At 34.5% G+C, this 27,685-nt stretch overlaps 1 protein-coding gene across 1 annotated transcript in view; it reads left to right on the top strand.

Moving 5' to 3' along the window:
• Positions 1–27,685, top strand: part of Reep3 (receptor accessory protein 3) — a 91,720-nt gene that overhangs the window by 20,186 nt on the left and 43,849 nt on the right. The window contains exon 2 of the mRNA XM_046419644.2: positions 26,358–26,430. Coding sequence (XP_046275600.1) covers positions 26,358–26,430 — 73 coding nt within the window. The remainder of the gene's footprint in view (positions 1–26,357; positions 26,431–27,685) is intronic.

Genomic DNA, 27,685 nt, shown 5'->3' with positions numbered 1-27,685 from the left:
GTGAGACTCCTGTTACTAAAGGAAATTAGACTTGTTACTACTTTTTCAACTGCATTGTTTATTAAGTTATGATAAAAGAACATCATTGTGTTTCTTAAATTGAAAATTAAAATTGCTAATACATGCATTTAAGAAATTATTAACTTGACCCCCACACCATAAATGCTGCTGCTGTCATAATTTTCTACTGCTAAAAGGCCACTGCATTCTTCAGAGGCCATAAAAGAAAGTCATAGAACCCTTAGATTGGATATTTAGCATTTGGTCAATTTCTTGGGTCATTTTTTCATTTTCTGACCCCAGCTTAGGCTATATTTGTATATTAGATTATATGTACAAAAGGCTCAGTTATGCTTTTCTATCTTTACTTATTTCTTCTACAAATATTTATTGATGGGAAAGTCCATGAACACAACATTGATGATAATAATACTAGTAATACTTACAGAATGTGTACCATGTGCCTGGCCTTGTTACATGGTTTAACTCATTTAATGCTTACAACAAAGTAGACACCAATATCATTGTATTTTACAGAAAAACAAACGACACAGAAAGGTCAATGACTTTGTTCAAAGTTACACTGTTGCTTCAAGTATGAACAACATGTTATGACAACCAGGAGGAGAAGCTCCCCACTGAGAGGAAGCAAGGATATCTTCCCAGATATAATGACTTTTTAAATTCCATTGCTAACTTATCTTCCCTGAGAAGAGGTCATAGTCAGAGGGAACAAAATATGCCAAGGCATAGAAAAATAATAGGACTCTTGAGAAACATCAAATAGTTCAATGTCATAAGATGAGATTAGAGAAATCAGAAGAGTTCAATCAATTAGGCCTAGTTTTGCAAAACCTGATAAGGAGGTTTTTCTTTATTGAAAAGGTAAGTCTAGGGAAAGTGAATGAAGGCAGATAGTTCCTATGAAAAATAAGAAGGCTGAGAATCAAGGCTGAAGTGTTTAGGACATGGGCAAAGAAATGAAAGAATTTGACAGAACTTGGTGATTGTGTGTGAGGAGAAGGAGGAAGGAATTTCAGATTTCTGGCTTGGTGATTGAACTGAGTGGGAGGTGTCACCATTTTGAGAGATGGGAAACATGAGAAGAACAGGTTTACAGATGGAATGGTAAGCTTTAAGCAATGAAAACTGCCAAGGTCTAATGGGGAAGAGTGGTGATGGAAACATGTTAGCCAGAGAAGGAGCACAGAGATTTATGGGATGTTATGGTGATGTCCTAATCTCAATTTGTATGGTACGTTCATATGTTTGTTTGTTTTCTTGTCGGCCCTTATAACTTGCATACATTTATTACATATATTTTCTTTTCTTTTTGATACTAGAGATTGAACCCAGGGATACTATTACCACTGAGTTACATTCTTGGCCCTTTTTTATTTTGTATTTAGAGACAGGGGTTTTCTAAGTTGGTTAAAGCCTTACTAAATTGCTGGCCCTAGCCTTGAACTTGCAATCCTCCTGCATCACTGGGATTACAGGTGTGTGTCACCACATCCTGTATACATATATTTTCTAGTATAGATCATATATAATGTAGTAAACTTTAAAAGTAACATTTGATAAATCTGCTATTGAAAAAATTTGCCCTAATACCTGAAGATTTTGAGAAAATGTCCCAATTCTCCCTATCCTATGTATGAATTAGGGATTAAATGTCACTTAAGCAAATACCATTTGACTTACACAGTTCTGCTCCACAATTGAAAATGAAAAACAAACAAACAAAATAACTGAGATTTATCATGAGCAGAAAGGGCTCTCATCTCCCAGTTTGTGGTATTTATTTATCATGTGTTCAATTAATTTCTATAGTTGTCTTATTTTTGGCAAATACAAGGAAGACAGAATGGATTATGTGAAACAATGAAACTTTGCTTTTCAAATTGCTTATAGTTATTATGGGTACTTCTGTACTCTATTATTTGTCGAAAGATTAAACATTCTGTTTAGATTTGAGTTTTCCTTTAGTCTGATGGGGCCTTTGAATAGGGTAATTTTAAATAGGATAGTTAAGAAAGGCCTTTGTGAAAAATTGACATTTGAACAAAGACTTACCTGAGGTTAAGGCCTTAACTGTGCAGATAATGGGGAGGGCATTCCAAAAAGGAAGCCAATGAAGGACAAGCCCTAACACAGGGCTGTGGTCAGCTCAGAGAGGTCATTGTGGCTGGAGATAGGTAGGAATGCCACCAGAGGTGTAGGCCATTGTTAAAGACATTGGAATTAACTCTTGAGTGAGATGGGGAGCCAGTATAGTGTTTTGGCCAAAAAAATGACAGTATCAGACTTTATATTTTAAAATATCTCTCTGCTGTGGAGAACAGACCATATGGGGGAAAAGAAGGAAGCTTGGAGATCAGTTAAAAGGCTATTTTAATAAACTGGTGAGGATGGGTCGTAACTTGAATGAGGGTAGTATCAGTGGTCAGGTTCTGGATTTATGTTTTAAAAATAGAACCCAGAGAATTACTTGACACATTGGCTACAGATATTTAAAGTGAAGAAACTGGATGAGTTCATGAAGTAGGGAATTCGTATACTTAGAGACGAATACTATCAAGTTATTTCTTAAATGTATATGGAAATGTGGAGTGCAGGATCTAACCAAGACAATCTTGAAGTAGAAGAGCAAACAATAAAAATAGAGGGATAAGTTACTCAATCAGATATCAAGATTTATTACAAAGCTACAGCAATTAAGAAGATGTGGTATTAGAACAAGGACAAACAGATCAGTAAAAGAGTACAGAGTACAGAAAGATCTATACATATATTGTCATGTGTTTTATGGCAAAGGTAGCATTGTAGTGCATTGAGGAAAGATTGGTATTTATAATAATAGTGGCAATTGGTATTTATAATAATAGGAATTTATAATAATAAATAATCGGTATTTATAATAATTGGATATCCCTATATCTCTATAATCATAGCCACTTTCTTCAGACAATACACAAAAAAATCAATTCCAGTCTCATTGCAAATAAAAAATTAAGCAGTAAAGTTTCTGTAATATAAAAGATATCTTTATGACTTTAAGATAAGGAAAAATGACCTTAAACAGGACATAAAAAGCATTAATCATAAAAGAAAAGATTGATAATAAATTGAAAGAGACTAAAATTAAGAAATTCTTTCTGTCAAAAGACACTCTTAAGAGTAAAAGTGGAGCCAGAATGGGAGAAAATATTCAAAGCATATAAAGACAACAAATGGCTCATCCTCAGAATATATAAGGAAACATAGACATGGTACTTCACATCAAAAATGGTGTGCATTCGAATAGAGCCAGGAAACACAGGAAAAGGTGTTCTCAGTTTTCTTTCTGGGGTGGGGGCAACATTGTGTATTGCAGAACCTCTTTATATACTTTGGAAAAGGAACTAAAGATTCCAAGGTCTTCATTTGTATTACTACACCTTTAGAATTGAATAGGAATTAAGATTGTTTAAACTTAGCCTAAAATGTGAATGACTGTACACTTAAAGAAAGTAAAAATCTATTCTTGAACATGAAATTACTATTTTAAGAAAACCTCTTCTACTGTAAGCACCAAATAATATCTATACATACTCATGTATAACCTCTTTAATAGTTGGATATTTCCCCTTGAAGCTAAAACCTGATTTGTGGGGGATAAGGTCAGAAAAATACCATCAAGAAAACTGACATTTCATATCTTTAAAGAAATGTTACTAGGGAAGAATAGAGACTATTCTGTACATAGAATGCATATTTTCTTCTAATATTTTACAATTTATTTTGATGCCCACCCACATGTGTCACCCAAGAGTAGATAGAGGCTGCCCTGAGTGTTAGTTATCAATTGTCAGAGGACAATTTTCGTGAGATGGCACTGGGATCCAAGGTAACCAGCATGTGTTTAGTGGGGACTGGAAATGATAAGGATAGAAAAGCATCTGTGTTTAGAATGCTCCAGTGAGCAATCAGCACTCTCCTGAGATGACCCTTACAGTTGCTAGGCACTCATTCCTGTTTCTGCAGTGGGTGGCAACATTATGTAATACTGAACCACATTTCCATCCTCTTTATATATCTTTGGGGAAAGAATTAGAGCTTCCTGGATTTTTTTTTTTTTTTGTACTATCAAATCTTGAGGATTGAATAGAAATTGAGATTATCCAAATTTGTCCTAAAAACTAAAGGGTCATACATTTAAGGAAAATAAAAACATATTCTTGAGCATACAATCATGTTTTTTAAAAAGCTCTTTTGTCATAAGCACAAAAGAACATTAGCACTGTCACACAAAAGCAATTTACATGATTTGCATCACACTTAGGGAACTCTCATATCTCTACTTTTTTTTCATCCAGTCCTAGAAATGCCTAATGAGAGACTGATTTCCTTTCTTAGATTTTTATTTAGAGTTTCATTTTCAGCATCCTGGTGGACAAAAACATAATTGTGATGGACCCCATTGAAATCAAGAAAAAGTACTAGATGAAATATGTAACAACCTTTTTTTAAAATGCACTAGTGATGAAAGCCTTTCAAACTGTGAACATTCTTATAACGAATGAAAATCATTACTAGGTAGCAACATGATCAACCAAAAACTTTAGAACCAATGAATGTTATGTGAAGAATTTACTGTTATTATCTATAAGAGCTGAGACTGGAAATGTTCAATAATTTTTTCTACCAGCAAAGTAAATACTTCTTGTTATTTAAAAAAAAAAATAAGTGAGCTGATTGTAAAGATTGCTCAGAAACCTGAACCCACCAAGGTAAAAAGAACACTAAAGCTAGCTTTTACTAAGAGAATTTCTTAAAACCTGTTGAACTTAACTTTTAGCTTTCCTATTCTCTGTTTTCATGGGGCATGTCAGAAAACCACACCAGGAACTGATGTAAAGAACTAAAGAACTGTGTTTTATTAATTCCATACGATACGACGAGAGAAAGGGAGAGTGGAGAAAAAGGTCAGACAAATAGAAAGCACAGAACAATATATTAAGAGTACATCTACATATATCATAATTACAATAAATGTAAATGTACTAACAATTAAAAGACAAAAGATTTTAGGCAGCATTCAAAAAACAGAACAAGTTACATATTTATAATGTGAGTTTATTTTAAATTTTAAAAATAAGGATACCAAAAAACCTTAAAAGTGAAGGGTTAGAAAAAAGATAAAAGGCAAATGCTAAGCAAAAGAAAGCTATAGTACTCAATATTTATCAGAGAAAACAGACTTTATGAGAAAGTAATAGTAGAAGAACAGATGGTCAAACCATAATGAGAAAAGGATTAATATACCAAAAAGACATATTAAAAATGTGTGTGCACCTAACAATATAATGCAGAAAAATATTTAGAGTTAAAAATTAACTGCATTGTGTGAAGAAATAGATGAATACACAGACATGAAAGTAATTTTTTATTGCAAAAATATTTTTTTTAATTTATTTTTTATTTGTAGTCGGACAAAATACCTTTACTTATTTATTTGTATGTTGTGCTGAGGATCGAATCCAGGGCCTCACACATGCTAGGTGAGTACTCTACCGCTGAGCCACAACCCCAGCTCCATGCAAAAATATTTTTGACATTTTTATGTTTTTAATTGATACTATTTCCTTCTACATTTTTCTCCAGGAATATGGTAGTCTGTTAGGCAATCTAGTTTTCTACATAATTATAATCTTTTAAATAACTGAAACTTAACCCTTTGAGAAACAAAAAATTTAATGAAAATATTTTTAAACTGTATTTCATTTTTCTCTACTTTTTTATAAAAGTGTTTTACTGTTTTTTGTTGAAATATTTAAAAGTACAAAAAAGTTTAAAGGGTATAATGAATAGCCTATGTACCCTTTACCTAGAATCACCCATTAACAATGGGTCACACTTGTATGTGTGCACATATGTGCATGCTCTACGATAGCAACAGCTTTTGTTATTCTTGGTTTTACTGAACCATTTAAAAGTAAGTTCCTTCAACAGATTGTGCTGCAGTAATTAGATGCCCATTTACTAAAAGCTACAGAGAGACCTTACGCTTCCCACTAAAATTAACATAAAATGGATCATTGACCTAAATACAAAATACAAAGCTATATTTCTAGAAGAAAACACAAGAGAAAATCCAAGCGACCTTGGATTTGGCCCTGACTTTTTAGATACAACACTTAAAGTACAATCCATGACAAGGGAAAAAAATGGTGAATTGGACTAAAACCTATTTTGTGAAAGACATTTAAGAAAATAAAAAGACAAGCCATAAACAAAGAGAAACAATTTGTAAAAATGCATGTGTGATAATAACACGTCTCTAAAATATACAAAATACATTTAAAACTCAAATGTAAGAAAGTAACTCAATTTAAAAATGGAATTAAACATAAGCTGGGAGCAGTGGTACACACCTGTAAGCTCAGTGACTTGGGAGGCTGAGGCAGAAGAATCACCAAGTTGGAGGTCAGCCTCAGCAATTTATAAGACCCTGACTCAAAATAAAAATAAAAAGGGTTGGGGCTGTAACACAGTGGTAGAGCACCGAGTACCACCAACAAAACAAAACAAAACCTGAATATATACACTACCAAAAGATATGCAGATGAAAAATATACATGTGAAAAAGAATACCAGAATACCATATATATACTATTATACACCTATTATATTTATTAAAATGTTAACACATACCTATTAGCATGTGTAAGATCATAAAACCTAAAAATGCCAGTTGCTGGCCAAAATGAAAACTCTCACTCATTGCTGTTGGAAAGGCAAAATGATACAGTCACTTTAGAAGACAGGTTACTTGTTTTGTACAAAACTGAGCATAGTTTTATACAATTAAGGTCCTACATATTTATCAAACTGGGTAGAAAATCCACACAAAAAGCCTACTTGTTAGCTGCAACTTTGTTCATAATCACCAAAATCTACAAGCATCTAAGATGTCTATTACTAGCTAAATGCATAAACAAAACTCTGGCATAACACTACAATGGATTATTTACCATAGAGTAATTTTAAAAAAAAATGAGCTATCTGGCCACACAAAAACAATGATGGATCCTAAATGCATATTACTTAATGAAAGAAACAACTCTAAAAAGACTACATAATATATGATTCCATTTATGTGACATCTTGTAAAATGTAAACTATAGAGATCTTGAACAGAAATGGTTACAAGAGAAAGAAGAGGCACCGTTAAATAGGTGAAACATAAGGGGTTTTTAGGACAGTAGAACCATTCAATATTATGCTGTAATAGTGGATATATGATATTATGTATTTATCAAAACATACACAGCTTTACAGCACAAGGAGTAAACCTTCATATAAGCAAATTTTTAGAAATCATATTGAAGGAGGCAAGCATGATGATGCATATCTGTAATCCCAGCAACTTAGAAAGTTAAGGCAGGAAAATCATAAGTCAACACCATCCTCAACAATTTAGCAATACCCTGTACCAAAATAAAATAAAATGAACTGGGTATGTAACTCAGTGTAAAATCCTTTCGGTTCAATCCCCAGTACCAAAATCAAAAAAGAAAAAAATCATCTTGAAGGGTAAGGGATCTAGGATGAAATGCAGAATGTTAACGAAAGAATCTAACTGTATTATGAATATATGAAACAACCTTGTTAAAAAGACTAGGGGCGGCCGGGCTTCATGCCACACACCTGTAATCCCAGCGGCTCCAGAGACTGAGGCAGGAGGATTGCGAGTTCAAAGCCAGCCTCAGCAAAAGTGAGGTGCTAAGTAAGTCAGGGAAACCCTGTCTCTAAATAAAATACAAAATAGGGCTGAGAATGTGGCTCAGTGGTGGAGTGCCCCTGAGTTCAATCCCCGGTACCCTTCCTACCCACCCCCCACTCCAAAAAAAAAAAAAAGGAATAGAGGAAAAAGGTGGTGATCTAAGTAACATTGGAAATGCCTGGCATCTATAAGATTTGGGTCAAAAAGAGCTGTATATAACACTGCACTCTAGTTGATAAAGTTTCATCCCATGGAAGTGCAGGTTAACAATTTCAAAGCCACTATACATGTATACTGGAATTGAATAATTAAGTAAATAATGAGAACTGCTGGCACTGGGGAGATTACAGATAAGAAAAGAGAGGAGGCAAGAATGATCCATGAGTGAGAAAGGGAAGCATTCCAGGCAAAAAGCATACACTCAGGACTGAAGTAGAAATGCAGCAGGCATAATGAAGGAACCATGTTGGAGCAGATGGTGTATATAAACCAGTGCTCTTCAAATTATGTTTTGATGAGCCCCCACATGGGCTGGTCAGCAAGCAAGTGAGGCAGCCAGCCACTGAAGTCTTCAGGCAAGGCTTGGCTGCAGGTGTATTAAAAAGACTGATCATCAGACAGTGGACACAGGACTGGGCTGGAAGCTATCCAGTAAGTCAGATGAGATGGCATGAGCCCAAGTGAAAATAAGTATTGGCCACAAGATTGAAAATAAAGCAGGAAGGATGGATGCATGTACTCTGACCAAGGAAGAACCAACAAGACTAAGTTGCAGATTAGATGAATTTATCTGCCAAGGGAAACCTGAGACAAAGACCTTTACAAAAGAATGATAGAAAGAAGCATCTCATGTTGCATTTAAATCTGGTGGCACTAGATTATTTGAGAATATGCAAGATAATACCTTGAGTGTGCCCATGTTCTCAAGAGAAACACAAACTGGATTGAAATAATGAACTTGAAAATGTAAAATAGAACTCTGATGGCTTACTTATGGGATTATACCTAACATCAACCGTGAGGATGAACACAGAGTTGCCCTGGGAACCGAGTTCTTGTTTAGATCTTGGGTAGTTATTTTCTTATAAAGTCTAAACTGAAACATTTTGGGGCTGGGTGTGGGAGAGGGGGACCAGGTATAAAGTTTAACTGAAAAGTCCTGAGCTCTGTGGCACAGCTAAAATTCCTATTGACAGAGAGTGGGAGTTGGTGCTTCTGTGGCATTTCCAGGGTAGTCTTGTTAGGTAAGGCAGAATTGTTAGTGATGGGCTTCTAGTTGCTAAGGATAAAATCTGCAACCGAGGACTTAGTATTCCTCCTCTGACCTGATGACACAAACCACAAACTCAATCAGGGTTAAGGAAGGATAAGAATGTGAAGAATAAGAAAGTCATCAGTGTCTACCTATAGCACAAGAGTTAAAACCAAGAATCAACAAATGGGACGAATTCAAACTAAAAAGTTTTTTTTTCTCAGCAAGAGAAATAATATGTGAGGTGAATAGGGAGCCTACATCCTGGGAACAAATTTTTTTCCCCTCAAACATCAGATACAGCTCTAATCTCTTGAGTACACAAAGAACTCAAAAAGTTAAACAACAAAAAAGCAAATAACCCAATCAATAAATGGGCCAAGGACCTGAACAGAAACTTCTCAGAAGAGGATATACAGTCAATCAACAAATACATGCAAAAGTGCTCACCATCTCTAGCAATCAGAGAAATGCAAATTAAAACTACTGTAAGATACCATCTCACTCCAATAAGAATGGCAGCCATTATGAAGTCAAACAACAATAAGTGCTGGCGAGGATGCAGGGGGAAAAAGGTACACTTATACATTGCTAGTGGGACTGCAAATTGGTGCAGCCAATTTGGAAAGCAGTATAGAGATTCCTTAGAAAGCTGGGAATGGAACCACCATTTGACCCAGCTATTCCACTTCTCGGACTATACCCAAAAGACCTAAAAAGAGCATACTACAGGGACACAGCCACATCAATGTTTATAGCAGCACAATTCACAATAGCTAGAATATGGAACCAACATAGATGCCCTCAATAGATGAATGGATTAAAAAAATGTGGCATTTATACACAATGGAATATTACTCAGCACTAAAAAATAACAAGATCATGGCATTTGCAGGCAAATGGATGGCATTAGAGCAGATTATGCTAAGTAAAGTTAGCCAATCCCTAAAAAACAAATGCCGAATGTCTTCTCTGATATAAGGGGGGTGACTCAAATTGGGATAGAGAGGAAGAGCATGAGAGGAAGATTACCACTAAATAGGAAAGAGAGGTGGGAGGGAAAAAGAGGGAGAAGGGGAGTTTCACGGAAGATGGAAGGAGAACCTCATTGTTATACAGAATACATATATGATGTTGTGATGAGAAAAAAAAAGTGTGTCACGTTAGATTGTATAGAGAGTAAGGATGGGATAGGAGGGGAGGAGTAGGGAGAATAGGAAGGGCAGCAGAATAGAATAGACAATATGATTGATGTATACATATATTTCATGTATGTATTATATGTCAGAATACATTCTGCTGTCATGTATGACTAAAAAAAATAAAAATAATTCATATGGTAAAAAAATAAATTAAAAAAATTTTTTAAAAAAGAAAGTCATCAGTGTCAAACTACCCACCCCAGCATAAAATAAACAAACTACAAGTGAACTAAAAGTATAGAAAGAAATAGATCCTTGCTCTTGGCATAAGAGAGGCTTATTTAATAGAAATTCAAATAGTTATTTAATAAAAAGGTTCAAAAATATAGAGTGATATGTCCATTTTAGCAAAAATTAATAAATCAAAAGATGACAATATTCTACAAAAATGTTGGAGAATACTTAGAATAAACAGAAGTAACCTTGAATCCTTAACAATCCAGTAGCAACAAGATCAGGCAGTATCCTAGGCCTTGGCTTCAGATATCATTCTCCATTAACAGGAACTAGGGCACCTTTGAGAAACGGCTAATTCTAGGAATGGGCCAGAAAATATACAAGATGAGCCTGGAACATCTTGTGATGCCAGAAAATGAAGAAGTGATCAAAACAAAATGATAGAGGAATATCTTAGGGACACAGGAGCCAACTAAAAGAGATCCCAATATCCAAATCTGGAACAATTTTGAGCAACAACATAAAGCAGTATTATATTGGCCAAAGTATAAAATAAATATGTCCTGAGTCCATGCTAATATAAATAAATGAATAGATGAGAATGGGCAAATCTCCAGATAATTTATGTAGATACTCCACTCTCAAGGAAGAATAGCCTGATTCCCCACTTTTTAAGTATAGGCGGGACATAGTGACTACTAGGGGACGCTGGTAACTACCTGACATATGCTACTTCAGACAGGTGATCAGGGTTAACATTATTGAAAACAAGTTAGGTTGATAGTGTGTACCACTGATATGTGATGAAAACGGCACATCATTTTTGTTGTGTGCCTCCCAGAAACCCATGTTCAGAGGGGAACCAGGAGAAGAGCATCAGACAAATCTTAAATGATTAGAATTCTAAAGAATGCTTAAGTAGTCATGTTAAATTGGCAAAGTAAGCTAATCCCAAAAAACCAAAGGCTGAATGTTCTCTGATAAGTGGAGGCTGATCCATATGGGGAGGAGGGAGGCATGGGAAAAATGGAGGAGCTTTGATTGGGCAAAGGGAAGGGAGGGGAGGGAGGGTGCATGGGGGCAGGAAATATGGAGGAATGAGATGGACATCATCACCCTAGGTACATGTATGGTGCAACACTATATCATGTACAACCAAAGAAATGAAAAGTTGTGCTGAAATTGTGTACAATGAATCAAAATGCATTCTACTATCATATATACCTAATTAAAATAATTTAGTTTTTTTAAAAATGGATAACCTAAGCTTCTACCTGACATTACATCTTATATATCAACATTTTAATTCTGCATCCAGAGGTCAAACTCAGATCCCCTGTGATGAGTTTATTACTGTTATTATAGTGAAAATGACTTAAGTCATAAGACCTTTAATAGTATATTAAAGTTTTTAATAAGTTCACAAAGGAAAAAAAGAATGCTCAACTAGCACACCTCAGAGCTGTCAAAGTTATCAAAAATAAGAGAGTTTGAGAAACTTGCTGAAGAGCCTGGGAGACATGTTGATTAAATAAATATAATGTGGTAAATGGATGGATTCCCAGATGGGATCCTGGAACGGAAACGAACTATATAAAAAAATAAGAAAATCTAGGGTGGGGTTATAGCTCAATGGTAGAGTGCTTGCCTAGCGTGTGTGAGGCACTGGGTTCAATTCTCAGCACCACATACAAATAAATAAAAATAAAGGTCCATTGACAACAACAACAAAAATTTTAAAAAAAAACACCAAAATTTAATGTACGGACTTTAGTTAATAGTAATGTATTATTTTTGGTTCATTAATTGTGATAAATGTAACAATTCAAAAACACAGTGGGGTTTTTTTTTGGGGGGGGGGGGGGATTGGGGGTGGCACCTAAGTTCTCCTCACACATCCTAGGTAAGCACTTTACCACTGAGCAACATCCCCAGCCCTTTTCAGATTTTGAAACAGGATCTTGCTATGTTGCCCAGACTGGCCTTGAACTTGTAGTCCTCCTGCCTCAGCCTTCCAAATAGCTGGGTTTACAAGTCTGCACCACCAAACCCAGCTACCAATGTAAAATTTTAGTAATAGGGAAAACCGGGTATGGGGTCTTAGGGAGTCCCCTGTGTGTACTGTCTATACAATTTTTCTGTAAATCTCAAATTATGCCAAAGATAAAATGCTATTTTAAAGAAGTATCAGACAGTGTGATATTTCAGTTCTAATTATTATATTTCCTAAACAAGGCATTCTCTTACTAAGGTAGAACATTGATAACACCTAAGAACACTAATAAATATTAACACTGAGGGACAGTTAGTATTCAGAATACCCACATTGTCCCAATAATGCATTATGTATTTTCATTGTTGTTTTTAATACAGAATCCAATCAAGAAACACTGAATTTAATTGCCAATTCTCTTTAGTCTCCCTACCATCCTACCATAGAGCAGAACCTCATGAGGAAGAATTTTGGCACTTCTTTTTAATTAATAGATCTACTGCCCTCTCTGTAATTATTTTTCTGTGTTTCTTTAGGCAGGGGGGAGGAAGGTAGCAAAGTCGTGACTGGTGGAGACTGCTGTTTCTCAAGAGTGATGGTGGAGTCATCCAGAAGCACCTTTCATGAAATAATGAACGGTGTTCCCTCAGAGACAAAGGCCTTGGTAGTGCCAACCAGCCAGCATGCTGGCTTTATGCTGTAATCACTGATGTCAGAATTAAATTAGATGGTAGTGTAGTTCTTATGGCATGTTTGTTTCTTTTTCTATTCATTGTCCATGATAGAAATAAATTTCCACTTCTGATTTTCATGTAGTAAGAAAGCACTTAGACATTCCTTCTGTTGAGGGGCCATCTCAAGAAAATGTGGAGAATATTTTTAAAAGCTTTTACAACTTTTGTTAGATTCTGGTTATTGTTTTGGAAATATAATTTTCGTTATTGTTTTTTGCCCTGCAAAATAAGGCTACCAAACCTTTCAAGCCCATTAATGAAAGACTTGCAGTGTGCCTATGAGAGGAGGCAGAGCTCTCAACATGAAGAGGGAGATTGTTCTAGCTGTAGGGAGTGGCATGGGAAAAATTACTGAGTTGGAGATACTCGAGGTGTTAGTATCCTTTGAATTAAGGAAATGAAGGAAGTGGTTTAAGAAATATGAAAAGAGAACTTTTTGGTTTCCAAATCATCACAAATTTCATTTTAATTAAAAAGAAGGGCTGGAGATGTAGCTCATTGGGTGGGCACTTGCCCAGCAAGTTTGAAGCCCTAGGTTTGATTTCCCCATACCACAAAGAGAAGAGGGGGAAAAAAAATAAAGCAATAGCAAGTTCGTGTAAGTGTATAATAGAAGAAATAGTTCCTTGCATGTAGTATGCCATCCGTGATTTCTGTTTTTGTCTACTGGAAAATTAAAGTTCTTTGGAAGCAAAATATTAAATTCACTTCAGATTGGATAGTGCCTTGTAAAGAGTTCTATTGTTCTTTTTTTGGGGTGGGGGGCAGTACTGGGGATTGAACCCAGGGCCTTCTACCAATGAGCTACATTCCCAGCCCATCTATTGCTCATTTTTGAAGTGACTGTAGATAATAGTAGCTTAGATAGCATTTTAGGTATGAAAGTTTTATGTGAAGAGTTGGCATAAATTTTAGACCTGAGTTCAATTTAGGAAAGTTCACTTCCCGGTCATGAAGTACTGAATGAACTCCACAAAACAGGATAGAATCCCTGTTTTCCTGACTCATCTTTTTATTTGCATAGAGGAATGTATTTTAGGAGAGGAAATTTTCTCAACTTTTTCAGGATTTTCTTGTGTGTGATTTTCCTTTACCAGAAGCTACTTTTTAAAACCTTAGATTACAGTTGAACTCTCAAGTTATCTTTAAGTCGAAGGGGCTAACAGTAAGTTTAGGTTTTACAAATCCTATGGTTAAGGAGCTAAATAAAGCAAACAGTTCCTCTGAGTTAAGAGTTGCTCAGGAGTCAGGAGTTGCTCAGATGCTATGAGTAATCCTTAACCTCTTCAAGTACAGCTACCTAACCAGTTTGATAGGAATTGGAGAATGTGATGAATGTTGATTGAAGATATGGACATTCCTACATGTAGACTTAGTACACGGTTAAAAAAAAAATGGGTCTCAGATCTCTTTATATATGATACTAGCATCTTAGTGGATCACGATTAAAATTACTTAGATAACTTCTGATTGTTGACTTCATTCAACTACTAATGTTGGGGATCTAGTGTGAGTATGAAGCATAGTTTTCTTATTTGGGTTTTATTTTTTGGTAGAGAAGAAAGAACAAAGGTCTTGAAATTAGAAGCTCTATGTTTATTATGTTTTGGCTTCAATACTTGTTGGGCACATAGTTCCTAAAATCCTTAATATCTCCGAGACTTATTTCTATCATTTGTAGAAATAGAGCAGTAACTTCCATTCCACGTATGAATTTTTTATTCATAATGACTGTCAGAAGGGGAAAATGGCAGCTGGCAAAGTGGGATGCTGTTGACCAGGGTCCGGCATCTTCTTTAAGCTATGTGTGCCCTGCTGTGGAACTCTGCCCACAGGAGACTAAGTTACTTGAATGCTTCAAGGGTTTGTAACCCCTGATTCTACAGTGTATTATTCTGTACCGAGTTCACTCTTTTAAAACAAACAAACAAACAAAAAAAAAAAAACATTTTTATTTGGTTGAGGTTTACCACACAGTAGGCCTTTGTGGTAGAAATGGGGGTGTGGCTAGGGAAGAGAGAACCAGGGGATGAGGAAGTCAGAGTCTGATTTAATGTGGTTTGCTTTTTTCCCTCTAGTTTTATCTTTAGCTTTCTTTTGGAGTAGAAATTAAAAGCTCTGGAATAAAATTAGAAGTTTAGCTGTAACAACATGAAAATTCCAAGCTTCATAGCTCTTGATGACTATTATTAAAATCATGTATAAAGTCTTTCAAAGGAATGCTTACTGTTTTCTTTTCTCCTTTGCAGTTTTAAACTTGCACATTTGGTTCCAGATTTCGGGATTTGCAAGGTTTTTTTTTTCACGGGTTTGACCTTTGCTTCCTGTATGTAATTTTCATATTTTTATTTAAGGTTATATCCACTTAACCATTGTTTTACTAAATACTAATTCTCAACTAGTAGAGATTTTTAACAACAAAGTGTTTTTCATAAAATGTGCATAAGGCAAAAGTTACACATTATTTTGGCAGTGATTATGCATGAACTTTTGTTACCCAAATGGCTGTTTAAACAATGGTAGAATGATCTTTGGGAAATTTATAAGAGGAGGAATATGCACAGGTTTGTTATCACTAGACTGTGTACCACTGGTAATTGTTTGGTGTTAAGTAAGCACAAATTGATTATGTTCAGGATTCACTAAGTTGTTTTAGTTCACGTAACTCTACTTTCTTTTATTGTGATCTCTTATATTCATTTTAATATCTAAGTAAAGGATAGAATTTGGCAAAAGTTGGGATAACCTAAAGTCACTTTCACATTACTTTTAAAAGTTCAGGGCTGGGGATATTGCTCAGTTGGGAGAGTGCTTCCCTCACATGCACAAGGTCCCGGGTTCAATCTCCAGCACCAATAGATAGATAGATAGATAGATAGATAGATAGATAGATTAATTAATTCCAGTTAGACTGAAGCCAACTTATCATACAGAAAGCATATTGCTTAATCACAATCAGTTTTCATCCAAAACCAAAGTAAACATAATATTGTCACACCATAGTTTTGTTGATGATGCAGAATTTAGAAATTCAAATTGTTGGAGCTTACTTGTAAAGATTCTCATTCCCAGTTGATTCTTATGCAGACAGGTTTGGAAACTGTTAAAACACTTACAGGGGATGCTTTTTTCAAACATTTATTGGGTATGCTTTTCTTAAGTATTTTTCTCAGAGAACTCAATAATCAGTGAAATTAAGTTGCCTGAGGCACCTGTTAATTTTATTCATCTCTTATTTGTGAGATTCCTAAGAAAAATTTTTTCTTGGGGGGGGGGGGAAATTACTTTGAAAAAACTTAGAAAACTACTGTTACAAAATAAACTATTTCTAGAATTTCTTATGAAGATTGTGATTGTTTTTAAAATTCACTGAAGTCTGTGTTAATGCTAGAAAAGTAATATTCAAACAGAATTGGAGTGAATTTTGTTAAAGGACAGAGATTTTTGCTTTTTTCTGTTTCTTAATCTTGGTATGCAGCCATTTTTAAACTTGGTTGTCATAATGGGCTGCCTTTTTTATTTCACTGAATTCTTTGAGTACCCTACATGTAGTATTCCACTGTCCTGAAAGAAAGATGTTCCAGTTTTCCTTGGCTAAAACACATGTAGGCAGTGGCATGCTGGTAATGCTTACCAGCTGGGGGAGAGAGGACTGATTTATATCATTAGCTAATTCCCATGATGTAAAATGCCCCCTACAATGGCCCATTTCAAACTACCCGTGTGATCTCACTAAATGGCCTATTTTAAGCTACCAGTGTGACCTCACTGAAAAGAGATGTACACTTAAGTGTTTTTCCCCATACAGATTGACAAAATGCTCATACTTTCCAGAGCATGGTAGAATGTACTCAAATAATTAGAAGTAAAATATCAGAAAATGATGAGTTTTTTAGTATTTACTGTCTTTGTTGTTAGTATATTTTATATGTATAAATTATTTTACTGTAAGGATATCCAAGAAACTTTCCCTGCTTACCTTTAGGTAAATAGATTGTTTCAAAATGAGAAAGAACTTTTACTTTGCATTTTTTACTTTATTCTGTCTTAAAGAAGCTCTCCAGTTAAATTTTTTTTCTTTCTTTTTTTTTTTTTTTGGTACCAGGGCCACTTAACCACTAAGCCACATCCCCAGTTCTCTTTTGTATTTTATTTAGAGACAAGGTTTCACTAAGTTGCTGAGGCTGGCTTTGAATTCAAGATCCTCTTGCCTCAGCCTCCCGAGCTTGTGCCACTGCACCCAGCTTCCAGCTGATTTTTGTTTGGGGAACCACTGGTAGTTCCCAAATATAGCTATACAAACTGAATATTTTTGTTCTCTTATGTTCTTTCAAGTGATTTGAAAAATCTTTTTTCCAAACGGATATGTGAAAATAAAAATAAGAGAATTGAGACTAGAAGAAAATAGCAAGCAAAGAAAATCAAAATCTGATAAGTATGAATATAAATCTACCAATCATAGGCTACTACAGTTGAACTAGAGATTTGACTGTGTTTGCTGGCAATCGATGAAAAACAACAGCAACAGAAAAAAAGGAATAATATAATTTTTATCCAATGTAAAGAGGAGCATCATTTTCTCGAAAGAAAGGAAGGAAGAAAGAAGAAAGGAAGAAAGAAAGAAAACTAAGCATTGTACTGTAGTACTGAATTCCAAAGTAAATTTCACACATGAAATTTCATATAGAAAGACAATAACTAAATAAATAGATGCTACCCTTACTTAGCACTTAGTATTTATAGGTTTTATATAGTAGTTTCTTAAAATATACTTCAAAACAAGTTAAGAATGTAATATCACTTTTCCCCCAAAGAAGATCAAGCTCCAAAAGTTAGGATGACACCACCTAGAGGAATAAAATTTAAAGTAAAGACAACAAAAGATTATGGCAGGTCTACTGAGCTTCTGTTCTTTGTTGATGAGGATATGTTGCCGTGTTTGTTGACAAGGGCTCTGAGATCAGGGTCAGCAGAACTGAATGCAGAGAATGACTTGTAGATACCATCTTCATCACAGGAAGGGATATAGCAGAGGAACTTCTGCCCATTGTCCATCCCCACTCCAGGATACCTTATGAAATTATACTTATCTGGTATAACCTGGATTACAAATGGAGTTTATACTATGTGATAAAAGCCTGGAATGTTGTATATTGTGTGGATTTTTGAGACTGTGTTAATTCTGACTAACTCATCCTAACAAACCTAAGACATCCTTCTTCCATCATTATGATTTTTTAGTATGTTTTTAGTTGTTGCTGGACTTTGTTTTATTTATTTTTATGTGGTGCTGAGGATCGAACCCAGTGCCTCACACATGCTAGGTGAGCACTCTACCTCTGAGCCACAACCCCAGCTCTCCATCACTATGTTTTTTGATCCTATAATTTATTTTGTTTATTTAATACTTTCTCTCCCATTTTAATTATTCTCTAATTGAATTAGTTTTAGTCCTTTAATCTAATGGAACACCATAATTGATCTTTTTGTGGGAGGGGCATGATTCTGAAAGCAGAGAAATAAGGAGAATTTACCAATTAATTCCTACATGAACATAATATCTAGATTGTTAACAGCAATAAACTGTTCCATTTATTTTATTTTTATTTTTTATTTCTTCTTTTTAGACATACATGACATTAGAGTGTCTTTTGACATTTTTTACATACATGGAATATAACTTCCCATTCTTTTGATTGTACATGATATGGAATTATACTGGTCAGATATTTGTTGCATTTAATTTTAACAAGCTATGATTTGCATTCTTTTATACATTAGAGAGAGAATTCACAATGTCAAAATTTTAGGTGTAAGTAGTTCCAAAATTAAATGTTCACATCATTTACTAATATTTATTGAGCTTTTTTTTTTCTTTTACGAGTGATTGACACATGGCATTATTGTTCTAAACCATATTTTACTACTTTAGAAACAAAGTCCTCTGGTTTTTTTTAAAAAAAGAAAAAAGAAAAAGAAGAATGCCCGATGGCTGCTATCTCTTCTGCTTTACATCCATAAACAGTTTTTTTTAATCCACTTTTGAAAATGGTCCTTTAAAATGGGTATTTTCATGTATTCCTGATAAGAATATACATTGTTATTTCTTTCTAATTAGCAGTTTGGACATATACACATATGTATATAAAATATATTATATATATATATATATATATATATATACACATTCATCTTTTTTTCCTATCCTACTATATATATATCAAAATTTCAGTCCATTTGACCCAGTGATTTCACTTTTAGAAAAACGTCATTAAGAAATAAACAGAGATTGTAAGTCAAATGAACATGCCTGGCTTTGAATCCAGCCACCAAACTTCCAAATTATATGATCCTAGGTTAGTTTCCTAGCTTCTTTAAGATCCAGTTTTTATATCTGTAAAATAGCAAAATAACACCCATTTCCAGGTGTTATTGTGTGAATTAATGAAGTAATGCATGTAAAGTGCCTAACATTGTACCTCTTATAAAGTGTTAATAAGTAATTGCTGCTATGATTAATCAAAGAATGTTCATCATAGCACTGGTTAAGATAGGACATGTAGGAAGTGATTTGAATGATTTTAATTCATATAAGGGAATTCTGTCCCATGTATTAAATTATGTTATTAAAGAATGTTTAAAGGTGTAAGAAAATGCTTATAATGTAGCATTGAGTGAAAGGCCAGGATAAAAGTCTCTCTGTGACCTAAGGTGTTAATTATGTTTTAAATTATGTTCTAATTATGCTTCTAAAACATATTAATAATGTTTTCTAAAGATACAGAAAAAAATGAAAAAGAGTAGCTCACTGTTAATAATTCTTAAAACTAGATGATAGGTGTATGGTGATTCATTATACTAACACTATTTCTATGTTTTATTTTTTCATTGTAAGTTTTTGAAAGGAATGATAATAAAAATAATAGATTTATTTTTAAAAAGTTAGAATCTTAGTATTAGTGCTTTATAACCTATTTTCATCAGTTTCATTATTAAACTATTAATGGTGTTTATGGTTTTTTAAAGCAATTGGGAGACTAATGTATCAGACTTGTGAAAACATTGGGAAAGCCCTTTAACAAAAGGAAAAGATGATTCACTTATTGTCAGAAAAACTGGTGATTTTTATATTGTTATGTACTTTCCTGAATCTTCTAAAAATTCACAGTAAGATGCTTTTAGGGTCTAAATTAGAGAAAGAAGTTTTAATCAATGTTTCATGAAATGATTGATAGCTTTTTTTTCTTTGGAGTGCTAGGGATCAAACGGATTCTGATACCTTTTATGATTTGATGACATAATTACATGCAGTATTCAGAACTCTCCTATTAGTTATTTTTAAGACTTGACTTTTAACATACCATAATTCTCCAAAATAATTTTGGTTAAAAGATAGATTGTGATAGAACATCTGTCTAGAAAAAGCTATTTTAAATATTTTCCACATATGAAAAATGTAAGGACCATTTCCCACTATTTCATTTCCTTTACATTTTTTTCCATTTAAAAATAATATAGTGGGGCTGGGGATGTGGCTCAAGCGGTAGCGCGCTCGCCTGGCATGCGTGCGGCCCGGGTTCGATCCTCAGCACCACATACAAACAAAGATGTTGTGTCCGCCGAAAACTAAAAAATAAATATTTAAAAAAAAGAATAAAAAATTATTATAAAAAAAATATATAGTTTTTTAACATAGCCAGTGTTCATATATTTCAAAAGGCAGTTTTACCTTAGTGGGAGTGAAGGGTATCTTAAGTATTTTGGCAAAGTTCTCTCTCTAATTGGAAAAAAGATGAACAGGAAATGAGTAACTATTTCTTCCTTCCTCTGTAACTGAAAAAATATTCAAATTTATAGGTGATTTTTATTTGTAGCAAACATTCCCTTTATAAACCCTGACTTTATTTTGTAGGTGGCCTGCTAAATTTCACTTTATTTTATTTTATCCATGTGCTCATGCTTTGGCTTTATGCCTGACCTCCCAGGCTGCAAACATCTCCAATAGACCCCACTGTTAAAGAAAATAAACCAAAAAGAAAAACTCTAGAAAATAATACTAATAGGAATGGTCCTGAAAAATTGTCCTACTTTTCATTAAGACATTTAATCTTTGCCATGTTCCAAATGCTATACATTATTGTTTTCTATTATTACCGGAAAGAAGTGTTAGAAATATTCTGTTTGTTCAGATTATTTTATTCAATACAGAGGTTAAGGAATAAGGGCAAACACTAATGTGCATATTATCAACTAGCACCAAATCCTTAGAATATTTAAGAAAAGTATCTATAGTGGAAGCTAGTTATATACTTTAAAAAGTCAAACAATCTAAAATAGAATATAGTAAATGCAAAATGACTAATCCTGAGAAATTCCTCTAAAATTCTAAATAAAAGTAATATAGATGGTTTATGCAGGAAAATTGGATCTTAAGGGAAAATATCTGATATAATTAAGCAAGAATTAAAAAGAAGAAAAGAAAGAAAGGAAAGGGGAAAAGATAGGGAGGGAGACATTCCAGGCAAAAAGCATATACTACAGGACTGAAGTAGAAATGCAGCAGGCATAATGAAGGAACCGTGTTGGAGCAGATGGTGTATATAAACCAGTGCTCTTCAAATTATGTTTTGATGAGCCCCCACATGGGCTGGTCAGCAAGCAAGTGAGGCAGCCAGCCACTGAAGTCTTCAGGCAAGGCTTGGCTGCAGGTGTATTAAAAAGACTGATCATCAGACAGTGGATATAGGACTGGGCTGGAAACTATCCAGTAAGTCAGATGAGATGGCATGAGCCCAAGTGAAAATAAGTATTGGCCACAAGATTGAAAATAAAGCAGGAAGGATAGATGCATGTACTCTGACCAAGGAAGAACCAACAAGACTAAGTTGCAGATTAGATGAATTTATCTGCCAAGGGAAGCCTGAGACAAAGACCTTTACAAAAGAATGATAGAAAGAAGCATCTCATGTTGCATTTAAATCTGGTGGCACTAGATTATTTGAGAATATGCAAGATAATACCTTGAGTGTGCCCATGTTCTCAAGAGAAACACAAACTGGATTGAAATAATGAACTTGAAAATGTAAAATAGAACTCTGATGGCTTACTTATGGGATTATACCTAACATCAACCGTGAGGATGAACACAGAGTTGCCCTGGGAACCGAGTTCTTGTTTAGATCTTGGGTAGTTATTTTCTTATAAAGTCTAAACTGAAACATTTTGGGGCTGGGTGTGGGAGGGGGGGACCAGGCATAAAGTTTAACTGAAAAGTCCTGAGCTCTGTGGCACAGCTAAAATTCCTATTGACAGAGAGTGGGAGTTGGTGCTTCTGTGGCATTTCCAGGGTAGTCTTGTTAGGTAAGGCAGAATTGTTAGTGATGGGCTTCTAGTTGCTAAGGATAAAATCTGCAACCGAGGACTTAGTATTCCTCCTCTGACCTGGTGACACAAGCCATAAACCAAATGATAAGGAAGTCACCAGAAATTTACTGCCCTCACCTTCCTCAAGTAAATCCTATAAATGAACTAAAAATAGAGATTTAAGTATTTATTCAGTGTAAGAAAGACTTTATCATATGAATAAATACAAATATTTATTCAATATGAAGGGTCACAAATATACTATATATGTTATATACTGATGTGTGTCCTCCTGAAATTCATGTGTTGGTATCATAACCCCTGTTCCTCATTCACGTGTGGAAGTTTTAACTCCCTGTACCTCAGAAAGTGTCTGATTTGGGTCTTCAAAGAGGTGGTTAAGTTAAAATGGCATATTTGAAATAGGTCTTAATCCAATATGATTGTGTCCTTATAAGAAGAAATTAAAACACACAGATTTAAGAGGCAACTGTGTGAGGACAGAGCTAGAAGACTGCGAGCCAAAGAAAGAGTCCTTAGAAGACACAAAACCTACCAGCACCTTGATCTTGGGCTTCTAGCCTACAGAACTGTGAAAAAACAAATTTCCATTGTTTAAGTCCCCTGGAGTGTAATATTTTGTAATGGTAGCCCTAGCATTTTGGCAAATTCATAACCAAAATGGAAAGATAATAACATCTACAAAAATTAACATGTAAATAAACAAAAGAAGGACCTAGAATCAACAACCCTCCAGTAGCAATGAGCATACCTAGCATCCAGATATTGGTTTCAAATACCATTCTTAATAAAAAGTACTGGGGCTCTTTGGGGACATGACTGATTGTAGGAATAGGACAAGAAATATACAAAATGAACCTAGAGCATCATGTTGTGCCAGAAAATAATGAAGTATTCAAGAAAATCTCACAAAAATAGACAATGTCAAATGAACATAGGAGCTAACTGAAAGCTTTCCCAATAGCCAATGCTTTGAGCAACAAAATGAAGTGGTACTCGGCTAGGGATGTGGCTCACTGGTAGATTGTTTGCCTCACGTGCAGGAAGCCCTGGGTTCAATCCCCAGCACCACAATGAACAAATAAATAAAGTGGTATTGGATTATAATTCAGCATGTAAGATAAATATTAATGAGTTCATACTGATAAATAAACATTGAATAAACAAATAACTGAGAGAGTATAGACAAGTGTCTAGTACGGAAAAATTCCAAATAACTTATGTAGACACTCTGCCATCAGTGAGGTAGAGTATAATTCCCATGCACACATGGGTTGTACATGGTGACTTCTTTCAAAAGGGTACAGTATGGAAAGTAGGAGAAAAAGAGTAACTCTACAGTGGCAAAATCTGACAAAACACTGCCTCAGCAAAGTGGTCCGGGTTAACAGTAACAGTCATGAGTTATGTTATAACTGTACCCTTGACATAAAGCGATAGCAATGACACTTGATTTTTGTGGCCTTCCCAGAAACTCATACCTCCATCTGATCATGAGAGGAACAAAAACCAAATTCAAATAGAGAAGAATTCTATATATACTTGATCAGTATTCCTCAAAACTTTCAAAGTGATCAGAAATAAGGAAATTTTGTGAAAATTACATCTAAGGGAACGCTAAGGCATCTAAATGTAAGGTGCTATACTTCCTACTATACAATTCAGAAAAAGGCTACTCTGTAAAAACTAAGGAAATCTAATGTAGTTCCTGTGTCACTATGACAAATATACCATACCAATGTATGATGTTAGTAGTAAGGGAAACTGAGTATGGGGTATACGGGAATTATCTGTACTATCTTCCCAACTTTTCTGTATAACTTGTTCTAAAACAGAATAAACCAAAAATAGACAAAAATATATCACTCTGCAACAACAGTCTAGTATACACTTGAAAGAAATTCAAACTTAACAGTATCCAGAAATGCTTATTAAAACAGTTCTAAGGGCCAGGTGATGGTGGCACATGCCTATAATCCCACCTACTTAGGAGGCTAAGGTAGGAGGATCACAAGAGTAAGGCCAGTCTAGGTCTTAATCTCAAAGAAAAAGGGCTGGGAATGTAGCTCAGTGATAGAGCACTTGCCTACTATGAGTTAAGGCCCTGGGTTCAATCCTCAGTACAGGGGGAGAGGGTACAGTTTTAATTTGTTTTTCTTATTTAGCTGGCAAATCTTTGGTTGTTTTTGTTTCATTTTGTTTTTTCTTTTTTAAAAATATTTATTTATTTGTTTGCTTATTTATTTATTTATTTTTGGTGCTTGGGATTGAACCCAGGGCCTTGTGCATGTAAGGCAAGCACTCTACCAGCTGAGCTATATCCCCAGTCCCTTCTTTTTTTAAAATAAAACGTTTGATTTATAACATAGGAATGTAAAACAGAACAGCTTCCCTGGGAGATATTTCAGTAGTAGGTAAAATATATGTATACTTTTTAAAGCAGTAATATCACAACCAGGAATGAAATGTCAATGATCAGAAAAATGCTTTTCACAGTATTATGTTCAATAGCAAAATCTTGGGGATTAACCAGAATCCTATAAACTCAGGATTGTGAGAATCTCAAAGTACAAGGCAATGCAGATATTAAGAATAATACTGATGAGCTGGGCACCCGTGGCGCATACCTCTAATCTTAGTGGCTGGAGAGGATGAGGCAGGAGGATCGCAAATTCAAAGCCAGCCTCAGCAAAAGCCAGGTGCTAAGCAATTGAGTGAGACCCCATCTATAAATAAAATACAAAATAGGGCTGGGGATGTGGCTCAGTGTTCAAGTGCCCCTGAGTTTAATCCCCAGTTACACCCCCCCGCCCCAAAAAAGAATAATACTGGAGGACAAAAAATGCTATATTACAGGAAAATGCCAGTTGTAAGCTATGTCATAACATTTTTCTATCCATCTATCCATTTGTGTATATCTCTTACACCAGGGAATTAATGATCTGAATAAGTGACACTAAATTCAGTCCTATTAGTTATTTGAAGTCTTTTATAAATACTTATAGAGGTATTTTAATGTATATGGTAATTAATATATCAAGTGTTGTTTCACAGCTCTTTCATAATTAGAAGCCAGTATCATGATCAAGTTTTCATCTCCACAAACTGTGTGTGTGTGTATGTGTGTTTATGTTTTAGGTTTACTATATACAGATAGAGTGGGATTTGCATATGATAAAATATAGTATGTGGTTATTTATGACTGGTAGGATTGAACAATTTTTAATTTACTTTCATGGATTTTCTACATTTTCCAAATGTAATTCAAAGGACCATAGAATATGTTTTTGTGTTGCAAAACAAGATTTAAAAGTCAGTTTTTTAAAAAAAATAAATCTTTCATTCCACAAAACTGGTATCCAAAATATTGAAATATCTTTTTGTTTAAAAAAACATATTTTGACTTTGCTTTTCTAAGTGGATTTAGTTTATACACATAGTTGCCTTCATGCAAATTTACAGTTATAAGTTTACTAAAATACTTTTTTTCTATTAGGTTAATTTTCTTGATTAGCTTTTTGTTAAAAGCTTTTTGCAACCAGACAGGCTTGTTGGGACATGTCTACAGTTCCTGCCATTCAGGAAGTTGAAACAGGAGGTTGTCAAGTTGGAGACCAGCCTCTGAAACTTAGTGACCCTGTCTCAAAATAAAAAATAAAAAGGGTAGGGGTTTTAGCTCAGTGGTAAAGTGCCTGGGTTTGATTCCCAGTAGTGGGGGTGGAGAAGGTGTAGCCCCTGATAGAGCACTTGCCTAGCATGGATGAGGCCCTGGATTAGACTCTCATAACCATAAAATAAAATAGAAGCATTGTTGTGTTTAATTAGTCTTCTCCTTTTTTATTTTTAGACTGGTGTTTGGAATGCTTTATCCTGCATATTATTCATACAAAACTGTGAAAACAAAAAACGTGAAGGAGTATGTAAGTATAGTTTTATGAGTGATTATTTCTCAATTTATCAATGATGCAAAGCATTGTAAAAATTACTGTTCTTTTAGAAACAGCTGGAATAATATGTTGGGTGAAACTGATGTAAATGATTAAAAACTAGCTTTGACAACAACTCCAAAGTGGATCTTAAAAAATAGTTCACTGTTAGTTGGCATCTAAAGAAATATGCTGTTCCCATGATGAGTAATTGGATAGTTCTTAATATAGTCTGTAAATTCCAGTATAATAAGGGTTTGGGGATTTTTTGTTTGTTTGACTTTTGGGGGGAGGGTTGTGGCTTTTCTATCCTTGTAAATTTATAGGTGCACTGAGAATATCTTTCTTTTCCATGCAAAATTCTTTTCCTCTTTCATAGGCCTTTTAACACTTTCTAATTGATTTAAGTATGCAGATATTCTATCACTACTAACAACTGCAATCTTTTTTCTTCTCGAATTGTGCTGTATTTATAATGATTTTGTTTTTAATCCTCAATATTTTTTATTTCAGTTTACTCTTTCCTATTCCTGATTTTTGTTGTTGTTTATTTATTTTCTTTAAGTTCTGCTCTTTCCCAGCCTTAACCATACTGTTTAATAGAAAATGGCCTTTCTCCCATATGAATCCTTGGCATGGTTTACCATGTTTGATGGAGTGAAATTTCAGAGAAAATTTTCTTATTCTGAATGTTGCCTACAAATAGAATTGAATAATCTGTGACCTTTTGTGACTAGCTTCTTTCACTTAGCATATGTTTTCAAGGTTCATCCATGTCTTAGTGTGTATCAGTGTTTCATTCTTCTTTGTAGCTAAACAATATCCCATTGTATTGATAAATGAAAAACACATTTTGTTTATTCATCTATTGACAGACATTGGAATTGTTCTGTTTTGCCTATTATGAATAGAGCTGCTTATGTATAAGAATTTGAGTACCTGTTTTTTAACTCTTTCACATATATAGCCGTAGTTCTTTGTAAAGAATCTCAAACAGAAGTCTTGTCATCCAACCCATCAAATGATCAGAATTCAGATCATAATTATTCTATATTTTGGGTTTTAGGGAAGAAGCAATAGACCTTTATAACTAACCTATTCTACTGAACTGTTATTGACATTTTTTTCTCTTTACGTGAAACTGATTTTTGTAATGAACTATATTTTACTAATCGATTCAAATAGTGGAATAAATTTAGCAGAGGTAAAGAACTTAGTTGAACAGTGAAGTTTTTCTATCCTTATATAG

The sequence above is a fragment of the Marmota monax genome, unplaced genomic scaffold (assembly GCF_021218885.2).
Source record: "Marmota monax isolate L192 unplaced genomic scaffold, Marmota_monax_Labrador192_F-V1.1 WCK01_AAM20220418_F8-fsc00019, whole genome shotgun sequence".
Classification (NCBI taxonomy): Eukaryota; Metazoa; Chordata; class Mammalia; order Rodentia; family Sciuridae; genus Marmota; species Marmota monax.
The sequence above is the reverse complement of the archived record's forward strand: the minus strand, read 5'-3'. Positions and strand labels throughout refer to the sequence as shown.